General features: G+C 39.7%; 1 protein-coding gene across 2 annotated transcripts in view; it reads left to right on the plus strand.

The window, feature by feature from the left end:
- Positions 1 to 884: 884 nt before the first annotated feature.
- The window catches only part of RAB3IL1 (RAB3A interacting protein like 1), a 45,849-nt gene continuing 26,382 nt past the window's right edge, over positions 885 to 20,351 (plus strand). For both annotated transcript variants that reach the window (XM_087422795.1, XM_087422797.1), the window contains exon 1: positions 885 to 928. In XM_087422795.1, coding sequence (XP_087278921.1) covers positions 900 to 928 — 29 coding nt within the window. In that variant the 5' untranslated portion in view covers positions 885 to 899. The remainder of the gene's footprint in view (positions 929 to 20,351) is intronic.

The following is a 20,351-nucleotide window of genomic DNA, read 5'->3' on the forward strand; positions in this document are numbered from 1 at the left end:
TATTAAAGGAAAAGCCTGTGCAAAGTCACAGAGGCATTACTGAGGGACAGTTCAGTATGGCGTTATTATCCACATTTTACAGAGGAGGATGCTGAAGCTCAAGGCCTCCCTTGGGTCTTCTGATTTTGGATCCTTTGCCTCTTCCACTACCAACCATCACCGCTCCAGTGGAGGTCAGTTTCAGAGGGGCAGAATCTTATCTGTTAGGGTAGTGGTCTCAGTTGGGGTTGAAGGGGGCAGGCAGGGCAGAGCTGGCCAGATGGGTGGAGGTTCTAGAGGCAGAATGCTATGGCCTTCTCATCTAGGGTCGCCATGGCAACAGGAGCATCACAGAGGGCCTGCCACTGTGCCCTTCCAGGCCCTGCCTCAGCTGGGCAGAAAGAAGGGGACCCAGCTAGGCTGAGGGCAGCGGGCAGGGGGCCCTGGGGTGGGCCAGCCAGGCCTGGATGCTGCTCCAGGCTCTGCGTAGGGCACCTGCCAGCCCACACCCCTCTCTTGGGCCAGTCACAGCACAAACAGGGCAGAAGCCAAGAAACAAAAGGAGGCTTGGCACAGCTGGACAGGGGAGGGGAGGGATACTGCCAGCCCGGAGCCTGGAAGCAAGACAGAGCACAGCACCTTTCCCCTGGGGCCAGGCAGCCCTGATCCCTGAGGGCTGGATAGACTCAACCTTCAGAGATGAACACATAAGCTCTGGCTCCTGCAGAAAGAGAACAGGGACCAAGAGAGGCAGGGAGAGGCTGGGACATGCCCAGGTCCAGCTTCAACAAGCCCAGTCCTGCCAATGACAATGAAATAGCATGGAATAGGCCAGAGCGGGCCCAACTACAGGCGCAAGGCGAGAGGATTCATCACAGCCTTTGGGAGAACACTGGGGATCTTCGAGCTGCCCTGTCCCCATGGACTCCACCCCACTGAGGCCAGCCAGGTGAGGCCCAGACCCCATCTGCACCTCCCCTCCCCCACTGGCTCCATACTGGGACTAATGGGCAGGTGAGGAGGAGGAGCATCACAGGTCAGGCTTCTCCTAGAGAACTGCAAGGTGTGAGAAGACCCAGATGCTGTCACACGTTCCCTGCAAGTCAGTAGCCTCCTGTTTCCTCATCTGTCAAATCGGTATGTTAGCAGTTTGCCAGGCTAGGAGAGAATGCGGTTTCTCATCCAGCTGCCCATTTTGCAGACAGAGAAACTGAGGCATAGAGGAGGAAGTCGACTTGCCTCAAGTCACCAAGACTTAGAGTCGGGGCTGGGAGATATAAGAAGGTCACTGTCTGGGTCAGAGCTGCGCGTTTCTTCACTGTGCCAGGATGTTCCTGCTGTTCAGTTCCACGAGCAGGCGCTAAATGCTGGCTGTGCTTAGCTCTGTATTGGGCATTGTGGGAGGAAAAGAAAAGAAACAGTGGTTTCTCCAATATCTTGAGCATTTACTGGGTGCCAGGCAGTACATTGAGCCCTTTTTAGAAATGATCTCATCTCATTGTCAGAACTAGGGAATAGGAAGTGTTAGCCACCTCTTACAGGTGGAGTCAAGGCCCAGAGAGAAGGTAAGTGACTTGCCCAAGTTTCCCCTCAAACCCAGTCTGCCTGTTCCAAAGCCCTTGCAGTAACCACTGTGCAGAATGCCTCCTGGCCCATAGTTGCGGGCCACGGGGTTGGAGTGAGGGCACCTGGCAGGGATGCCCTAAGTTTAAGAGATTTGCCTCAAACAATGACAGGAGAAATTTAAGTTTATTATTGTACTGCACGTTTATTGTAAACAGTTAGGGAAATACAGAGCAGTAAAAAGACAACAATCACCAAAGGTTATCATTTTGATATATTTCCTTCCAGTCTTTTTTTTTAATATTGAGATGATAGTCACATACCATAAAATCACCATTTTAACTATTTCAAGTGTACAATTGAGTGGCTTTTTGTTCATTCAGCCATCACCACTGTCTAGTTCCAGAACATTCTTATCACCCCAAAAGGAAACTTAGTACTCATGTGGTCACTCCCCATTCACCTCTCTCCCCAGTCCCTGGCAACCATTAATCTGCTTTCTATCTCAATGGGTTTGCCTATTCTTGATATAGCATACCCTTTTGTGTCTGGCTTCTTTCACTTGGCATAATGTTTTCAAGGTTCATGCATGTCATAGCATGGGTCAGTACTTCATTTCTTGGAGGGTTGACTAATACACCATTGTATGGATATACCACAATTGGTATATTCATTCATTCATCGATGGACGTTTGGGTTGTTTCCAGTTTGGAGACTATTGTGTACATTTATGTACAAGTTTTTATTTAAACTTCTGTCCTCACTTCTTTTGGGAATATACCTAGGAGTGGAATTGCTGGGTCATATGGTAATTCTATAGTTAATTTTTTGAGGAACTGCCAAACTGTTTTCCGCAGTGGCTGCACCATTTTACACTCCCACTGGCACTGTATGAGGGTTCCAATTTCTCCACATCCTCACCAACGCTTTTTCTTTTTTTATTTTTAATACAGCCATCCCAGTGGGTGTGCAGTGGTATCTTATTGTGGTTTTGATTTGCGTTTCCCTAATGACAAATGAGTTGAACACCTTCTCATGTGCCTATTGGCCATTTGTATATCTTCATCGGAGAAATGTCTACTCAAATCCTTTGCCCATGTTTCAACTGGATTGTTTATATACTTATTGTTGAGTTGTAAGAGTTCTTTATATATTCTGGATACTAGAGCCTTATAAAATATATGATATGATTTTTAATGTTTTCTCCCATTCTGTGGGTTGTCTTTTCATCTTGACAATGTCATTTGATGCACAAAAGGTTTTAATTGTGATGAAGCCTATTGATTTTTTTTGTTGCTTGTGTTTTGTTGTCATATCTAAGAAACCATTTACAAATCCAAGGTCATGAAGATTTACCCTTACATTTTCTTCTAACAGTTTTATAGCTTTAGCTCTTACATTTAGGTCTCTGACCTATTTTAAGTTAGTTTTTGTATATGGTGTGAAGCTCCAACATCATTCTTTTGTATGCAGATATCCAGTTTTCTGAGCACCATTTATTGAAAAGATTATTCTTTCCCCATTGAATGGCCTTGGCGCTATTGTTGAAAATCAATTGACAATAGATGTATGGGTTTATTTCTGGACTCTCAATTCTATTCCATTCATCTATATGTCTATTCTTATGTCAGTACCACACTGTTTTGGTTGTGTAGCTTTGTAGAAGTTTTGAAATCGAGAAGTGTGAGTTCTCCAACTTCGCTTTTCCTTTTCAAGATTGTTTTGGCTCTTCAGGGTCCCTAGCAATTCCGTATGAATTTTAGGATCAACTAGCCCATTTCTGCAAAAAAAAAGGCAATTGGAATTTCGATAGAAATTACACTGAATCTGTAGATCACTTTCCTATCTTTACAATATTAAGTCTTCCAATCCATGAACATGGAATGTCTTTTCATTTATTTAGGTCTTCTTTAATTTCTTTCAACAATGTTTTATAGTTTTCATTGTATAAGTCTTCATTCCTTTCTTAAATTTATTCCTAAATATTTTCTTCTTTTTGATTTTATTGTAAATGGAATTATTTTTCTTAATTTTTTTTTCAGATTGTTGATTGCTAGTTATAGAAATACAACTGATTTTTATATGTTGATCATATATTCTACAACTTTTCTAAACTTGTTTATTAGCTGTAATAGTTTCTGTGTAGGTTCTTTAGGGTTTTCTGTATATAAAATCATGCCATCTGTGAATAGAGATAGTTTTACTTCTTCCTTTCCAATTTGGGTGTCTTTTATTTGTTTTTCTTGCCCTGGCTAAAGCTTCCAGTAAAATGTTGAATAGAAGTGGCAAGAGCAGACGTCTTTATATTGTTCCTGATCTTAGGAACAATATAAAGGCAAGTTCTCAGTCTTTCACCCTTAAGTATGATATTAACTGTGGGTTTTCAATGATGTCTTTTATTAAGCTGAGGAAGTTCCCTTCTAGTCCTAGTTTTATGAATGTTTTTATCACGAAAAGATGTGGGGTTTTTTTTTAACAATTTTTTTTTTGTTGTGGTAAAATACACATAACATAAAACTTACCGTCATAACCATTTCTAAGTAAACAGTTCAGTGGTGTTAAATACATTCTTAATGTCATATGACCAGCACCACCATCTATCTCCATAGCTCTTTCCGTCTTGTAAAACTGAAACTCTATACCCGTTAAACATTAACTCTCATTCCCCCCTCCTCCCAGGCCCCGGCAACCACCATTCTACTTTCTCTCTCTGTGATTTGGACGACTCTAAGTATCTCATATAAGTGGAATCATACAATATTTGTCTTTTTGTGACTGGCTTATTTTCACTTAGCGTAATATCCTCGGGGTTCATCCGTGAGGGTGTTGGGTTTCATAAACTTTTTTTTTTTTTTGTATCAGTTGAGGTGATCATGTGGTTGTTTTCCTTCATTCCTTAACATAGTATATTACATTGATTAATTTTCATATATTGAACCACCCTTGCATTCCTGAGATAAATCTCACTTGGCTGTGATGTATGATCCTTTTAATATGTTGTTGTTCAATTTTCTAGTATTTTGTCAAGGATTTTTGCATCTCTATTTATAAGGGATATTGGTCTGTAGATTTCTTTCTTTATGGTGTCTTTACTGGCTTTAGTATCAAGGCAATGCTGGCATCATGGACTACATTAGGAGGCACACTCTTCCGTATTTTTTGGAATAGTTTAAGTAGAATTGGTGTTAATTCTTCTTTAAATGTTGGAGAGAATTCATCAGTTAAGCAATCTGGCCTTAGCCTGTTATTTATTGGAAATTTTTTGGTTACTGATTCAATCTCTTGTTATGGGTATATTTGGGTTTCTATTACTTCTTGAGTCAGTTTTAGTAGTATATATTTTCTAGGAATTTGTCTTTATCATCTAGGTTATCAGATTTGTTGATAGTCAATTAATCATAGAATTCTCTTATAATCCTTTTTATATCTGTAAGGTTGGTAGTAACGTCCCTACTTTCATTCCTAATTTTACTAATTTGAGTCTTGTTTTTTTTTCTTTATCAGTCTAACTAAAGGTTCATCAATTTTTTTGATCTTTTCAAAGAATCAACTTTTGTTTTCATTTATTCTCTTTGTTGTTTTTCTATTCTATATTACCTTTATTTCCACTTTAATATTTATTATTTCCTTCCTCCTGCTTCCTTTGGGTTTAATTTGTTCTTCTTTTTCTAGTCCCCTAAGTTGGAAGTTTAGGGCTGGACTTGAGTGAGAGCTTTGAGATTGGAGATGCTGTAGCTCTCTTGCTACCAACAGAGAGCGCTGGTCTGAGAATACGGTCAAGCCAGGGAGAAGACAAGAGAGACACTGGATCTTAAAGACAGTACTTCAGCCCCTGACTCAATCCATGTCTGAAGCAAATTCTGCTTCCAGACACTCAGTTACATGATGCAATGAATTATCTTTGGGATCATAAAAAAAAAATCCTAGAAGTTTAAGTTATTGATTTGAGATCTTTCTTCTTTTAATATAGGTGTTTACAGCTATAAATTTTCCTCTGAGCACTGCTTTTACTGCATCCCATAAATTTTGGTATGCTGAGTTTCATTTTCATTCATCTCATCTAATTTCTCTTGTGATTTCTTCTTTGATCCTTTGGGCAATTAGGAGTGTGTTATTTAATTTTCACATATATGCAAATTTTTCAGTTTTCCATCTTTTATTAATTTCTAGTTTCATTCCATTGTGATCAGAGAAGAAACATCATATGAATTCAATATTTTAAATTTATTAGGACTTGTTTTGTGGTATAATGTATGGTCTGTCCTGAATGTTCCATGTGCACTTGAGAAGAATGTATATTCTGCTGTGGTTGGGTGGAGTCAGGTCTAGTGTTGTTCAAATCTTTTTTTTTATCTTTTGTATAGTAGTTCTATCCATTATTGAAAGTGAAGTGTTGAAGTCTTTATTGTTGTTGAATTGTCTATTTATCCCTTCAATTCTGTCAGCTCTTGCTTCAAATATTTTGGGGCTCTGTTATTAGGTGAACATGTTTATAATTGTTATATCTTCTTGATGGATTGAGCCTTTTATTACTATATAATGTCCCTCTTTGTCCCTAGTAATAGTTTTTCCCTTAAAATCTATTTTTTAATATTATTACAGCCATATCAGATCTGTTTTTATTAGTGCATGTGGAATATCTTTTCCATCCTTTCACTTACAACCTATTTGAGTCTTTTGATCTAAAGACTCTTGTAGATGGCATATAGTTGAATCATGTGTGTTAATCTCTATCTTTTAATTGGAGAATTTAATCCACGTACATTTAATGTAATTACTGGTAAGGACTTAATTCTGCTATTTTGCTATTTGTTTTCTTTCTTTCTTTATTTCTTTTTTTTTTCACTGTGGAAGATTCACCCTGAGCTAACATCTGTTGCCAATCTTCCTCTTTTTGCTTGAGGAAGATTTGCCCTGAGCCAGCATCTGTGCGAGTCTTCCTCTATTTTGTATGTGGGTCACTACCACAACATGGCTGCCGATGAGTGGTGTAGGTTGGCGCCCAGGAACCAAACTCGGGATGCCGAAGCAGAGTGTGCCAAATTTAACCACTAGACCATGGGGCCAGCCCCAGCTATTTGTTTTCTATATGTCTTATATCTTTTTCATTGTTGTTGTTCCTCAATTCTTCCATTAATACCTTCTTTTGTGTTGTTTTCTACTGTACCATTTTGATTTCCTTCTTGTTTTTTTACTAGATATATTTTAGTTATTTTCTTAGTGGTTGTCCTGGGGATTCCAATTAACATCTTAATTTATAACAATCTAGATCAAATTAATACCAATTTGGTCTCAATAGTATACAAAAACTTTGTTCTCTGTAGCTCTAGCCCCTGTTCTTTATGTTGTTATTGGCACAAATTACATCTTTATACATTGTGTTCCCATCAACATAGATTTATAATTATTGTAGTGGTCTTTTAAATCATACAGGAAAAAAAAAGAGGAGTTACAAACTAAAAGTACATCAACACTGACTTTTATATTTACCTATGTGCTTACATTTACCTGTGTTCATTATTTCTTCATGAGAATTCGAGTTACTGTCTACTGTCCTTTCATATCAACCTGGAGGACTCTTTTTAGCATATCTTGTTGGGAAGCTCTACTAGTGACAAACTTTCTGTTTTCGTTAATCTGAGAATGTCTTGATTTCTTCTTAATTCCTGAAGGATAGTTTTACCAGATATAAAATTCCTGGTTGACTCTTTTTTTCCTGTCAGAATTTTGTGTGTGTGTGTGAGGAAGATCAGCCCTGAGCTAACATCCATGCCAATCCTCTTTTTTTTTTTTTGGCTGAGGAAGACTAGCCCTGGGGTAACATCCCTGCCCATCTTCCTCCACTTTATATGGGATGCCACCACAGCATGGCCTGACAAGCGGTGCATCAGTGCGCGCCCAGGATCCGAACACGAGCCGCCAGCAGCGGAGCATGTGCACTTAACCACTACACCATGGGGCCAGCCCCCTTTCAGAATTTTGAATATATCATCTCACTTCTTTCTGGCCTCCATGGTTTCTGATGAGAAATCAACTATTAATCTTATTGAGGTCCCCTTGTAGATGATAAGTCACTTTTCTCTTGATGCTTTAAAGATTCTCTTTTTGTTTTGGCCTTTGACAGTTTGATTGTATCCTGATGTGAGTCTCTTTGAATTTATCCTACTTGGGGTTAATTAAGCTTCTTGGATGTGTAGATTATGTGTTGCATCAAATTGGGAAACTTTTGGCCATTATTTCTTCAACTATTCTTTCTACCCATTTCTCTCCATGCTATCCTCCTGGGACTTCCATTCATGCATATGTTGGTATGCTTGATAGTGTCTCACAGGTCTCTTAGGCTCTGTTCATTTTTCTTTATTCTTTTTGTCTTTCTGCTCCTCAGACTGGGTAATCTCAATTGGCTTATCTTCAAGTATGCTGATCCTTTCTTCTGCCTGCTCAAATCTGCTGTTGAACTCCTCTGGTGAACTTTTCATTTCATTTAGTACTCTTCTTCAACTCCAGAATTTTTATTTGTTTCCTTTTTATAATTTCTGTCTCTTTGTTGATATTCTCTACTTGGTGATATATAGTTCTCATGGTTTACTTTAATTCTTTGCACATGGTTTCCTTTAGGTCTTTGAGTATATTTTAAATACTTGATTTAAAGTTTTTGTCTACTAAATCCAATATCTGTGCTTCCTCAAGGACAGATTTTTTCCCCATGTATAGGTCACGCTCTCTTGTTTCTTTGCATGCACCATAATTTTTGTTCTAAACTGGACATTTTCAATATTTTAATGCAGCAACTCTGGAAATCACATTTCTACCACCCTAGGGTTTGTTGTTGCTGCTTGTAGTCGTAATTGTTGTTTGTTAGTTTAGTGGCTTTCCTGAACTAACTTTATAAAGTCTATATTTTTTGTTGTGTGTGGCCAGTGAATCTCTGTTCCATTAGTTGAGTGGTTAGCTAGTGATTTGACAGAGATTTCCTTGAATGCCTGGAATAACAACAACAAAAATCACCTGGTTTTGCAGATGCACTCTGCATGTGTTTTGGGACATATCTTCAACACTCAGTCAGTTTACAATTCTGCTTCAGCCTTCATTTCCTGCTTGCACAGAACCTGAAGATTAGCCATAAGTGAGAGCTTAGGGCCTTCTCAGGTTTTTCCTGAGCATGCACCCAGCCCTGGGCATGTGTGTGGACATCTATTCAGAGGAATATGTAGGAACTTTTCAAAGCCTTTATTCCCTGAAGCATCTCATTCCCCAGCCTTCCCTCCTAAACTTTTTGGTTTGTTTGTTGTTTTCCCCAAATGTTATCCTACATCCCAGATGGCAGCAGCTAATCCAGTTGCCTCTACATGTTTTCAACAAACACCCCCCAGGTAGCCACCTCAACCCTGGGAGAGTTCTTCATTAGGCAAAATAAAGGCAAGCCCTTTGAGCCAGACCTTCAGGGAACCACCAGACAGGTCAAAACAAACAACTACAAATCTTTCCATAGAAGCTCTGTTCTGCTCCCTCTGATATTAGGAACTTATACCAGGAATGCAGACTGTTGTCTTTAAGGCTGCCACAGAGCTGGGGAGTGGGAGATGGGCCAGCATAAATTAAAATATCGTGAAGTTTCCTTACTGAGAGTCAGCTGTTTATTCCTTGATTAAGTGTTCACCTGTTTGCTATAAACTTTGATTAGTTTCCAGAGTTCTGATAAAGCTAATTCTGACAATTTTGCCAGTTTATCAGCTGCTTTTGTGAAGGAATGAACTCTTGTAGTTGCCTACTCCATTTCCCCTGACATCCCCAGTATTTTTTTAGCATAGAGTATTTTTACATAAAAATAATTATTTGGTATATAAAATTTTGCATTCCATTTTTTTTTACTTAATGTTATACCATAAAATTTTCTGTTTGCCTGTATTATTCTTCATAAATATCTATTTTAGTGGTTCATTCGGCAAATATTTGTTGGGTACCATTTGCCTGATGGTCACTCTTCCAGAGACTGAGTATATAGCAATAGGTAAAATAAGGCCCTGCCCTTATGGAGCTTACATTCTAGAAGGAAGAGAAATAAAAGACAGAAATATTTATTCATTTTTACTGATGTGTAATATTCCATCATAAGAACATAACTGCAATAGGATGAAAAATGGCCCCCTGAAGATATCACATCCTAATCCCTGAAACCTGTAAATGTTACCCTATATGGAAACAGGGTCTTTGCAGATGTGATTAAGTTAAAGATCTTGAGATGTGGAGATTATCCTGGATTATCAGGATGGGCCCTAAATGCAATCACATGTGTCCTTATAAGAGGGAGGAAGAGTGGGAGATTTAATGTGAACAGAGGGGCCGGCCCAGTGGCGCAGTGGTTGGGTTCCTGCGTTCTGCTTCCATGGCCTGGAGTTCGTCAGTTCAGACCCTGGGTGCAGACCTATTCACTGCTCATCGGGCCATGCTGAGGCAGCGTCCCACATAGAAGAACTAGACGGACCTACAACTAGGATATACAACCATGTACTGGAGCTTTGGGGAGAAAACAGAAGAAAAGAGGAAGATTGGCAACAGATATTAGGTCAGGGCCGATCTTCCTCAAAAAAAAAATATATATATATATATATTTATATGAACAGAAGAGGAAAAGGCAATGTGACAATGGAAGCAGACTGGAGGGAAGCCAAGGAATGCCAGCAGCTGCCAGAAACTGGAAGAAACAAGAAATGCATTCTCCCCTAGAGCCTCCAGAGGGAGCATGGACCTACCAACATCTTGATTTAGGCCCATTAATACTAAGTGTGGACTTTTGGCCTCCAGAATGATGAGAAATTTCTGTTGCTTAAAGCCACCTAGTTTGTGGTAATTTGTTACAGTCACCAAAGAAAACTAATATAGATTTTGGAACCAATAGTAGGGTGCTGCTGTAACAAACACCAAAAACCTGGAGGTGGCTTTGGAATTGGACAATGGGTAGAGGCTGGAAGAATTTTGAGAAGCATGACAGAAAAGACAGCCTAGATTGCCTTGAACAGACTGTTGGTAGAAATACAGATGTTTCAGGCTTTGCCAGGGAGGGCTCAGAATAAAATGAGGAAAATGTTACTGGAAATTGAAAGAGAGAGGATCTCTGTTACACAGTGGAGGAAAGTCTAGGTAAATTGTGTCGTACAGTGTGTGGAAGGCAGAGCTTGTAAGCAATGAACTTGTATGTTAGCTGAGGCAATTTCTATGCAAAATGTTGAAGATGTGGCCAGGTTTCTTCTTGCTGATTATAGTAAAATGTGAGAGGAAAAAGATATATTGAGAAAAGAACTCTTAAGCAAAAAGGAACCAGCACTTGATGATTTGTGAAACTTGCAGCCTATTCGGATTGCAAAAAAAAATGCTAAAATTAGGTGATTCACTGCTAGAAAATTGTGCTCTGGAGAGAAGGGTCATGGGTGTGGTTGTTCAGCCTTTGCCAGTGTTGAGGGTATTAGGTACGTGACTCATGGATCTACTCAACCATCTTAGCAGAAGCCAGGAATAAAGATGGAATTATCCAGGAAAGATCTGTGGAAGAATCTCCAGTTTAATGATGTGAATCCCTGTGACATACACAAGAGACCCACAAGATTTTCAAGAATATTATAACAGAATAAATACTGTAGCTTGGACTGAAAGGGATAGAGACAGAATGAAATGAAGGGAGGCTATTGGTCTCCCCAAATTCTACAGGCAGGAAATAGGCTTACAAAACTACTCTGCTTCCAACCTGTGCTTACCTTTAAGAAAAAGAAAGAATGGCTCAAAGGGAGGAGGCTAAGGCCCAGAGGGCAGAGCCTTATGCCTAAAAGTCAGAGCCATAGCATGCAGAGGCTAGAACTGTGGATGACAGAGGATTATTCTTAGGCCCTGAAAACGATGGAATTTGCCCTGTTGGATTTTGAAATTGCTTAGGACCAATGACCACTTTCCCCTATTTTCTCCCTTTTGGAATGGGAATGTCTATAATCGTTATACTATGCCTGTCCCACCATTGTATTTTGGGAACAGACAACTTGTTTCTAGTGTCACAGTTCCAGAGATGGAGAGGAATTTTTTCCCAGAATGGATCATACCCAGAGTCTCACCTACACCTGCTTTAGATGATGAGATTGGGGTTTTGAGCTCATTATATTTAGATGAGATTTTGGACTTGAGTTGATATTATAATGGGTTAAGACTTTTGGAGATTTTGGGATGGGGTGAATGTATTTTGTGTGTGTGAAGGAGGAGAATCTTTTGGGGCCAGAGAGAAGACTCTGGAAGGCTGAAAAATGCCCCCCTACAAAGACATCAGATCCTAATCTTTGAAACCTGTAGATATAACCTTGTACAAAAACAGGGTCTTGGGAGATGTGATTAAGTTAAGGATCTTGAGGTGTGGAGATTATCTTGGATTATCAGAATGGGCTCTAAATGCAATCACCTTGCATTTAGGGAGGCAGAGACAGATTTCACACAGACAAAAGAGGAGAAGGCAATATGGTATGGCCACAAGCCAAAGAATGCTGGCAGCCGCCAGAAGCCAGAAGATGCAAGGAACAGATTCTCCCCTAGAGCCTCCAGAGGGAACATGGACATACTGACAGCTTGATTTTAGGCCAGTGACACTGATGTGGGACTTCTGGCCTCCAGAATGATGAGAGAATAAATTTCTGTTGTTTTAAGCCTCTTTGTTTACGGTAATTGTTAGAGTTGCCATAGGAAACTAATACGGTAACATAAGGCATTTATCCAGTCTCTGCTCATTGGATAACTGGATTGCTATTTGAAGGGTCTTGTTCATGTTTTCTGGTGCAAATGTGCTAGAGTTTCTCCAGTGCATATACCTAGGAGTGGAATTGCCTAGTCACAGAATATGCATATGTTCAATTCTATAAAATAAGGCCAAATTGTTTACCAAAGTGGTTGTACCAGTTTACGCTCCTACCAACTCTATAGTGATCCACATTTTGTACATCACTTGGTATTGTCAGATTTCTTAATTTTTGCCAATCCTAGTGAATGCAAGATGGTATCTCATTGTAGTCTTATTTGAATTTCGCTGGTTACCAATGTGGCTAGCCTCGAGTATCTTTTCAAGCTCTTTTTGGCCATCTATAATGCCTCTTCTGTGAAATTCTTGTTCATGTCCTTGGTGGTTTTTCCAACAAATTATTTTATATCACTTCTATTGACTTACAGGAGTTCCTTTTATATTCTAGATACAAAACTGTGTTGGTTATGGCTTATCTTTTTACTGACTTTATTGTGTCTGTTGATGAAAAGAGGTTCTCAATTTTAATGTAGTTGAATTTATCAATCTTATCTTTTATGGACGGCACTTTATTTTTATTTTTATTTTTTGTGAGGAAGATCAGCCCTGAACTAACATCTGCCAATCCTCCTCTCTTTTCTGAGGAAGCTTGGCCCTGGGCTAACATCCGTGCCCAGCTTCCTCCACTTTATATGGGACGCCGCCACAGCACGTCCTGACAAGCGGTGTGTCGGTGCGTGCCCGGGATCCGAACCGGCGAACCCCGGGGCCGCCGCAGCGCAGCACGTGCACTTAACCGCTTGCGCCACCAGGCCAGTCCCTGGACGGCACTTTTTATGTCCTAATTTTCTTAAAAATCCTTCCCATCTCTGAAATAAAAAAGATATTCATTCTCTTACAATTTCTTCAGAGTTTTGCCTTCCACATTTAAATTATTAATCTATCTGGAATTAATTTTTCTGCATAGTGTGAGATAGTGTTCCAATTATCTTATCCACATAGGGATGACCAATTATTCCCTCATAGTGTATTTAATGGTCCCTACCTTTTCTCACTGATCAGCAAGACCATACCTACATGTCAAAGCTCCAGAAATGTATGGGTCTTTTTCTGGTTTCTCTATTTGATTTCATCAGTCTATTTGTCTATTCCTGAGCTAATATCATACTGTTTTTATTACTAGAGTTTTATAAGTCCTGATAGCTGAGGAGTAAGCAACTCTGCCTCGTTCTTTGCCTTCAAGGATGTCTTAGATATTCTTGACTGTTACTCTTCTATATAAATTTTAAAATCACCATGTCATATTCAAGAAAATCCTGTTGAAATTTTGATTGCAATTGCATTGAATCCAGAGCTCAAATTGCAGAAAATTGTCATCTTTTAAAAATATCCAGTTTTATAATTTGCATCCAGTTTTTATATTTTTATAATTAAAATAATTTAGATTATACATGATAATTTATACTATAATGATTATAATTTTATAATTTATATCCAGAGTTAAAATTTTCTCTGTAACAAGTCTTGCACATATTTTGTTAGATTTATTATAGGTGTTATCATTTTATTGCTATAGTAAATAATGTATTTTTTAAATTCTATTTTTCTAACTGTTGCCAGTGTACAGAACTGCAAATGATTTTTTGTTGATATTATAACCAGCCTTTTCCCAAACTCTCCTACTAATTATAATAATTTATTTATGGAGTCCTTTGGATTTGTTATGTAGACAATCTGTGAAAAATGACAGTTGTGACTTTTTTTTCCAATCTTTACGTCTTAAATTTCTTTTTCCAGTCTTATTGCACTGGCTACAGTCACTAGTACAATGTTGAATAGAAGCAATGATAGCAGCCATGCCTGTCTCATTCCTAGTTTTAAAAGAATGTTTTGAGCTGACTCTTATGATCTAGCAGTTAAAGTTGGCACTCTCACTGCTTTGGTGGCCTGGATTCGTTTCCCTGTCGCAGAGCCACACCACTCATCTGTCAGTAGCCATGCTGTGGCGGTGGCTTGCATAGGAGAACTAGAAGGACTTACAACTAGGATATAAAACTATGTACTGGGAGGGCTTTGGGGAGAAAAAAATAAAGAGAAAGATTGGCAACAGATGTTGGCTCAGAGTGAATCCTTCCCTGCAAAAAAAAAAAAAAAAAAAAACAAGTAAAAGAATGTTTCTAGCATTTCACCATTAAGATTAATGTTTGCTGGGGGCTGGCCCCGTGGCGCAAGCAGTTAAGTGCGTGCGCTCCGTTGCGGTGGCCTGGGGTTTGCCGGTTCGGATCCCGGGCACGCACAGATTGGCAAGCCATGCTGTGGCGGCATCCCATATAAAGTGGAGGAAGATGGGCATGGATGTTAGCCCACAGCCAGTCTTCGTCAGCAAAAAGAGGAGGATTGGCAGATGTTAGCTCAGGGCCAATCTTCCTCACAAAAAAAATAAAAGAATAATGTTTGCTGTGGGATTTGGGTGGCCACTCTTTATCAGTTTAATGATGTTCCCTTTTATTCCCAGATTTCTACTTTTTTAAAAAATAAATGGTGATTGAATTTTATCAAATGCTTTTTCTGCAGCTATTTAGATAATCACAATGCTTTCTTCCTTTAATCTATTAAAGCGGTGAATGACATTTAAAGATTTTCTAATGTTAAACCAAGCTTGAATTCCTGGTATAAAATACAATAACCAGGTTGAGTTTATATTTTGTGCTCATTGATGGATTCGGTTTGTTAACATTTTATTTAGAATATGTTCATTAGAGAGATTGGCTTATAATTTTCCTTTCTCATACTATCCTTGTTGGGTTTCTGGCCTCCCAGAATGAGCTGGAGTAGTTTTCTTTTTAAAATTAATTTTGATTTTATCGAAGTTGTAACATGTGTATATAATTTTAAAAGGCAAATAGTCACAAAAAGGCTTATGATAAAATACAGCAGGGGCCAGCCCAGTGGCACAAGTTGTTAAGTGCATGCGCTCCGCTGCGGGGCGGCCCGGGATTCGCCGGTTCGGATCCCGGGCACACAACGATGCACCGCTTGGCAGGCCATGCTGTGGCGGCGTCCCATATAAAGTGGAGCAAGATCAGCACAGATGTTAGCCCAGGGCCAATCTTCCTCAGCAAAAAAAGAGGAGGATTGGCAGATGTTAGCGCAGGGCTGATCTTCCTCACAAAAAAAAAAAAAATTCAGCAGTTTTCTGCTCCACCCGTCCCTTCCCTCCAGTCCCCCTCTAGCTGTTCCTTTGGGATTTACACATCTTCATTTCTCCAAATAACGTGTGTATACTAACAGCTTTTTATTAATCATTTAATCTATTGACTTCTTATTTGGGAGATGAGGATTTAATTCTCTGATGCCACTATGGGTTAAAACAATAGTGGTTAAATGAATATTTGACATTTACATTTTTATGCCTACTCAAATATCAGTCATAGCTGAGCACTTTAGAAACTATGATTATATTTTATACTTTTGGTTTTCCCTAAAGTTAGTAATTGTCATGTTTTTTTTTCAATTGTTCAGGGTACCTATTGCTAATTCTTCTCACACCTTCTAATACCTTCAATCACGTTAGTTAATCTATCCATTTCCATGATTTTCCTCGGAGACATTATTCCCAGTGGTCACGATTCTCCTCTCTCTAGGCTAGTTACTCTCCATGCTGCTACACAGCCATTGTCCTGGGACTTTGCTGTTGTCCTTGGAATAATCTTTCCTAGTCTCCTGGGTTGGAGTCCTTGTTTTCCTGTATCCCCTGTCTTTCTTTTTTATGTTTTACTCTTCTGTTTTAGTGGAACACACCCTGTAACAGTTCATGAGTTCAAAGTGATGGTGCAGTGGCAGAAGGATGGTGATGACTACCCTCAATGTGCCAACCTCTTGATCTTCTCTCTTCCAATTTGGAGTGATTGCCATCTTTGCCTACACAGGATCCCAGAATCTGCCCTCACTATCATCCTAAAGAGTCCCTCCCCTTTCGTCCTGTGTTGGCTTTTCAGTTTCCTGACCTATGTGTTTTCTTTCTTGGTTTCCTCCATCATTTTGTTGGAGTGCATCCTTCAGTAGTTCCTGAGAAAGAGTATGTGAGAGTTAAATTTTTGAGACCTTGCATATATCCTTGAATGATAGTTTGGTTGGCACAAAATTCTAGGTTGGAAATACTTTTCCTTCAGAAGTTTGAAGGCATTTCTTCATTGTTTTCTTGCTTCTGGCGTCATTGTTGAGAAGTCCAAATTCATTCTGATTCCAGATTCTTTGTTGTGACTATTTTTGTGTTTCTGGAAACTTGTAAAATCTTCTCTTTGTCTCCAGTTTCCTGAAAACGTACACTAATGTAACTTAGTATTTTCATTGACTCAATCAGGCACAAGGTGGGCCTTTTCAATTTGAAAAGTCATATCCTTCAGTCTGGGGAAATGATCTTGAATTATTTATTTGATGCTTTAGCCTCTCTATTTTCTTCTGCTCTCTCCTTCTGGAACCCTTGTTATTCAGTTATTGAGCATCCTAAGCTTGTCCTTGAATTTTCTAATCCTTTCTCTATTTTTTATTTCTCTATATTTGTTTATTTTGGGGAATATCCCCTCAACTTTGTCTCCCAACCCTTCTTCAGAGTTTTTCATTTCTGCCATCATGGTTTTCTTTAAATATTAATTTCCAAGAGTTATTTTTGTTCTCTGAATGTTTACTTTTATGAAATCATGTTCTTATTTCATGAATGCAATACTTTCTTTTTCTCTCTCCGAGGGATATTAATGATAGGAGATTTTTTCTTCTCCCTGCAGAGTTTCTGTTTCCCACAAGTTGCTTTTTTCCTGCTTCCTGGGTTTGGTTTCTTTCACGTTAGAGGTTCTCCTTAGTTGCTAATCGTCCTTGGTTGTCTGCTTGTTACTAAGAATGGGAGCTCAAAAATTGATGGGAAGCTGTAAGCATGTCGACTTTGAGCTTCACAGTATGATGTTCTGGCTGGGCATCTTGTGGGTAATAGCAGTCTTAGGGTCTTGCGTTCTCTCTTGGGCTCACCGGAGTCGCTTCGGAAGGCTCTTCCAACCTGTCGCCTGGAAGGTAAAGATCTGGCTGCCACTGTTCTGGCTGCCAAGTAAGGGAAGGGGGTTGGGGAATCTTAGTTTTCAACTTGTATACAATCACTTAGTCCCCTCAGTCTGCTACTGGTTCAAAGACTCTCTGTTTTACCATCTCCAGAGAATAAATTTCCAGTCTTATGCTAGATTCAGAAAGAGGAAGTTGTTCAGTGGCATGAAGCAGGGGAGGGGATGTAGGGATCTAATTGTTTCTCAATTAGCTTTGATTCGGAGCTCGATGTTTTAGCCTTTACTACCAGTGCTAGAGGTCTCTGTTGCTGCTGGTTCCTGACATTTCACTTTCTTGATCTACTCAGAATTGAGAGATTTATTGATACCTTATACTATGTGACAGATTTGTCTAATTTCCCCCAGTAGCTCTAATGATTTTTTTTTTCTTTTTTCTTTTTTTTAGCCCTGAGCTAACAGCTATTGCCAATCCTCCTTTTATTGCTGAGGAGGATTGGCCCTGGGCTAACATCCGTGCCCATCTTCCTAAACTTGATATGGGACGCCACCACAGCATGGCTTGACAAGCAGTGTGTCGGTCCGAGCTGGGGATCCGAACCTGCGAACCCCAGGCCCCCAAAGCAGAGCACCCAAACTTAACTGCTATGCCACCAGGCTGCCCCCTTGTGATTTTTTTTTTTTTTTTTAAAGATTTTATTTATTTAATTTTTCCCCCCAAAGCCCCAGTAGATAGTTGTATGTCATAGCTGCACATCCTTCTAGTTGCTGTATGTGGGACTCAGCCTCAGGATGGACGGAGAAGTGGTGCCTCGATGCGCACCCGGGATCCGAACCCGGGCCACCAGCATTGCAGCGCGCGCACTTAACCACCAAGCCACAGGACCGGCCCCCCCTTGTGATTTTTGCTTTAAATATTTTTAGGCTATGTTATTAGGCACATATTAATTTAGAATTGTTATATCTTTCTGGTGAATTTAACTTTTATTTTACTTAACATTGTCCTCATTTTATTATATCTGCATAGTGGCCATCTCTACCCTTAATAATGCGTTTTGTCTTAAAGGTCAGTTATAACATAGGTATATCACTATTCTTTTGTTCTGAATTTTTTCCTTCTTTCTTTCTTTTTTTTTTTTTTTTGGTGAGGAAGATTGGCTCTGAACTAACATCTTTTGCTAATCCTCCTTTTTTTGCTGAGGAAGATTATCCCTGAGCTAACATCTGTGCCCATCTTCCTCTATTGTGTATGTGGGATGCCACCACACATGGCTTGATGAGTGGTGCGTATGTCCATACCCAGGATTTGAACCTGCAAACCCCGGGCCACCAAAGTGGGGCACACGAACTTAGCCACTACGCCACTGGGCCCTGTTCTGTATTTTCTTGATATATTTTCTTGGTATAACTTTTCCAAGCTCAACTTTTCCATATCCTTATGCTTAGGTGTGTCAGGTTTGTGTGTTTCAAAAAAACCATTTTATCCATGTTTAAGTGTACAGTTTAGTGGCATTAAGTACATTCACATTCTTGTGTATCTGCCACCATCATCCATCTCCAGAACTTTTTTCAGCTTCCCAAAATTAAACTCTGTATTCATTAAACAAATATTGCCTCTCTCTATGCTTTATTTTCTTCAAGCTTTTTTTTTTTGTGAGGAAGATCGGCCCTGAGCTAACATCCACGCTAATCCTCCTCTTTTTGCTGAGGAAAACCGGCTCTGAGCTAACATCTATTGCCAGTCCTCCTCCTTTTTTTCCCAAAGCCCCAGTAGATAGGTGTATGTCATAGTTGCACATCCTTCTAGTTGCTGTATGTGGGACGCGGCCTCAGCATGGCCGGACGAGCGGTGCATCGGTGCACACCCGGGATCCAAACCTGGGCCACCAGTAGCGGAGTGCGCGCACTTAACTGCTAAGCCACGGCGCTGGCCCTCTATGCTTTATTTTCTATTCTTGGATTTTATAGACCTTATAAGTCTATGCTCTATATCTCTTTTTAACTTCTTTTTTAAATTTTCCATCTCTGTGTGTGCCTCTCTGTGCTGCTTTCTGGTTAATTCTTTAGATATATCCTCCAGGACTCTAATTCTCTCTTTAGCTATACCTAATCTATTTAACTCATTCTTTTGCAGACATAAGTGTATATATATATACACACACACACTTATATGTGTGTCTACACTTATACACATATATATGTTTCATTAGGACATCTAAAAATCTGCTTGGTTCTCCTTGATAATCTCTCATTGCTTCTTCATCTTAAGTTCATACATAACCTTTCTATATCGTATACAGTACTTGAGTATCTGGAGTCCCGTAACATCTAAATCTGTTGTGTGTTGTTTCCGCCGATTCTCACCTGTAGTGGCTAGCCTCCTTCTGTGCTGGTGATCTCTGATTGTGAGCTCATCACTCAATATTAACCAAGGGGAATCTTTCATACCTAAATTTGGACACTTTCCTCCAAAAGGGATTTGCATCTGCTTCTGCCAGGAGCCAGGAGGTGCCACCACATGGAACACATCAGCTCTCTTTGAGGGCCCTGTCTTAACGTAGTTGCCCAAGATTCAGCTCCCCCATCTCCTCCTGGCCAAACTCCCAGCTTCATTCTAACTTTCCTTCTGGGTCAGAAAGTGGTTTTGGAGATCTAGGCAGATAACAGGGCCTCAACGAATCATGGCCTCTCTTTGCAGGATATTCTTTTTCTGTAGCAGGGATGCTCCTCACTGCTCCAAGTTCACTACATCACTAGAAGCAGAAATTCTCCAATCCATTCCACACACATCTAGAGGAGTCATCTTTTTGACATGTAGATCTGATCACATCACACTCCTGCTTAAACCCTGCAATGATTCCCTTTGTCCTTAAGTATAAAGTTTGAACTCCTTACCTAGCATGCATGGCCCCACGTGACCTGGCCCCAACTCCCTTGAGTCTTGCAGAATAGTCATACTTGAATAGTCCCCTTCCTACTCCCAGATTCTTCCC

The sequence above is a fragment of the Ceratotherium simum genome, chromosome 34, assembly GCF_057802395.1.
Source record: "Ceratotherium simum simum isolate JZ-2026a chromosome 34, ASM5780239v1, whole genome shotgun sequence".
NCBI classification, from domain to species: Eukaryota; Metazoa; Chordata; class Mammalia; order Perissodactyla; family Rhinocerotidae; genus Ceratotherium; species Ceratotherium simum.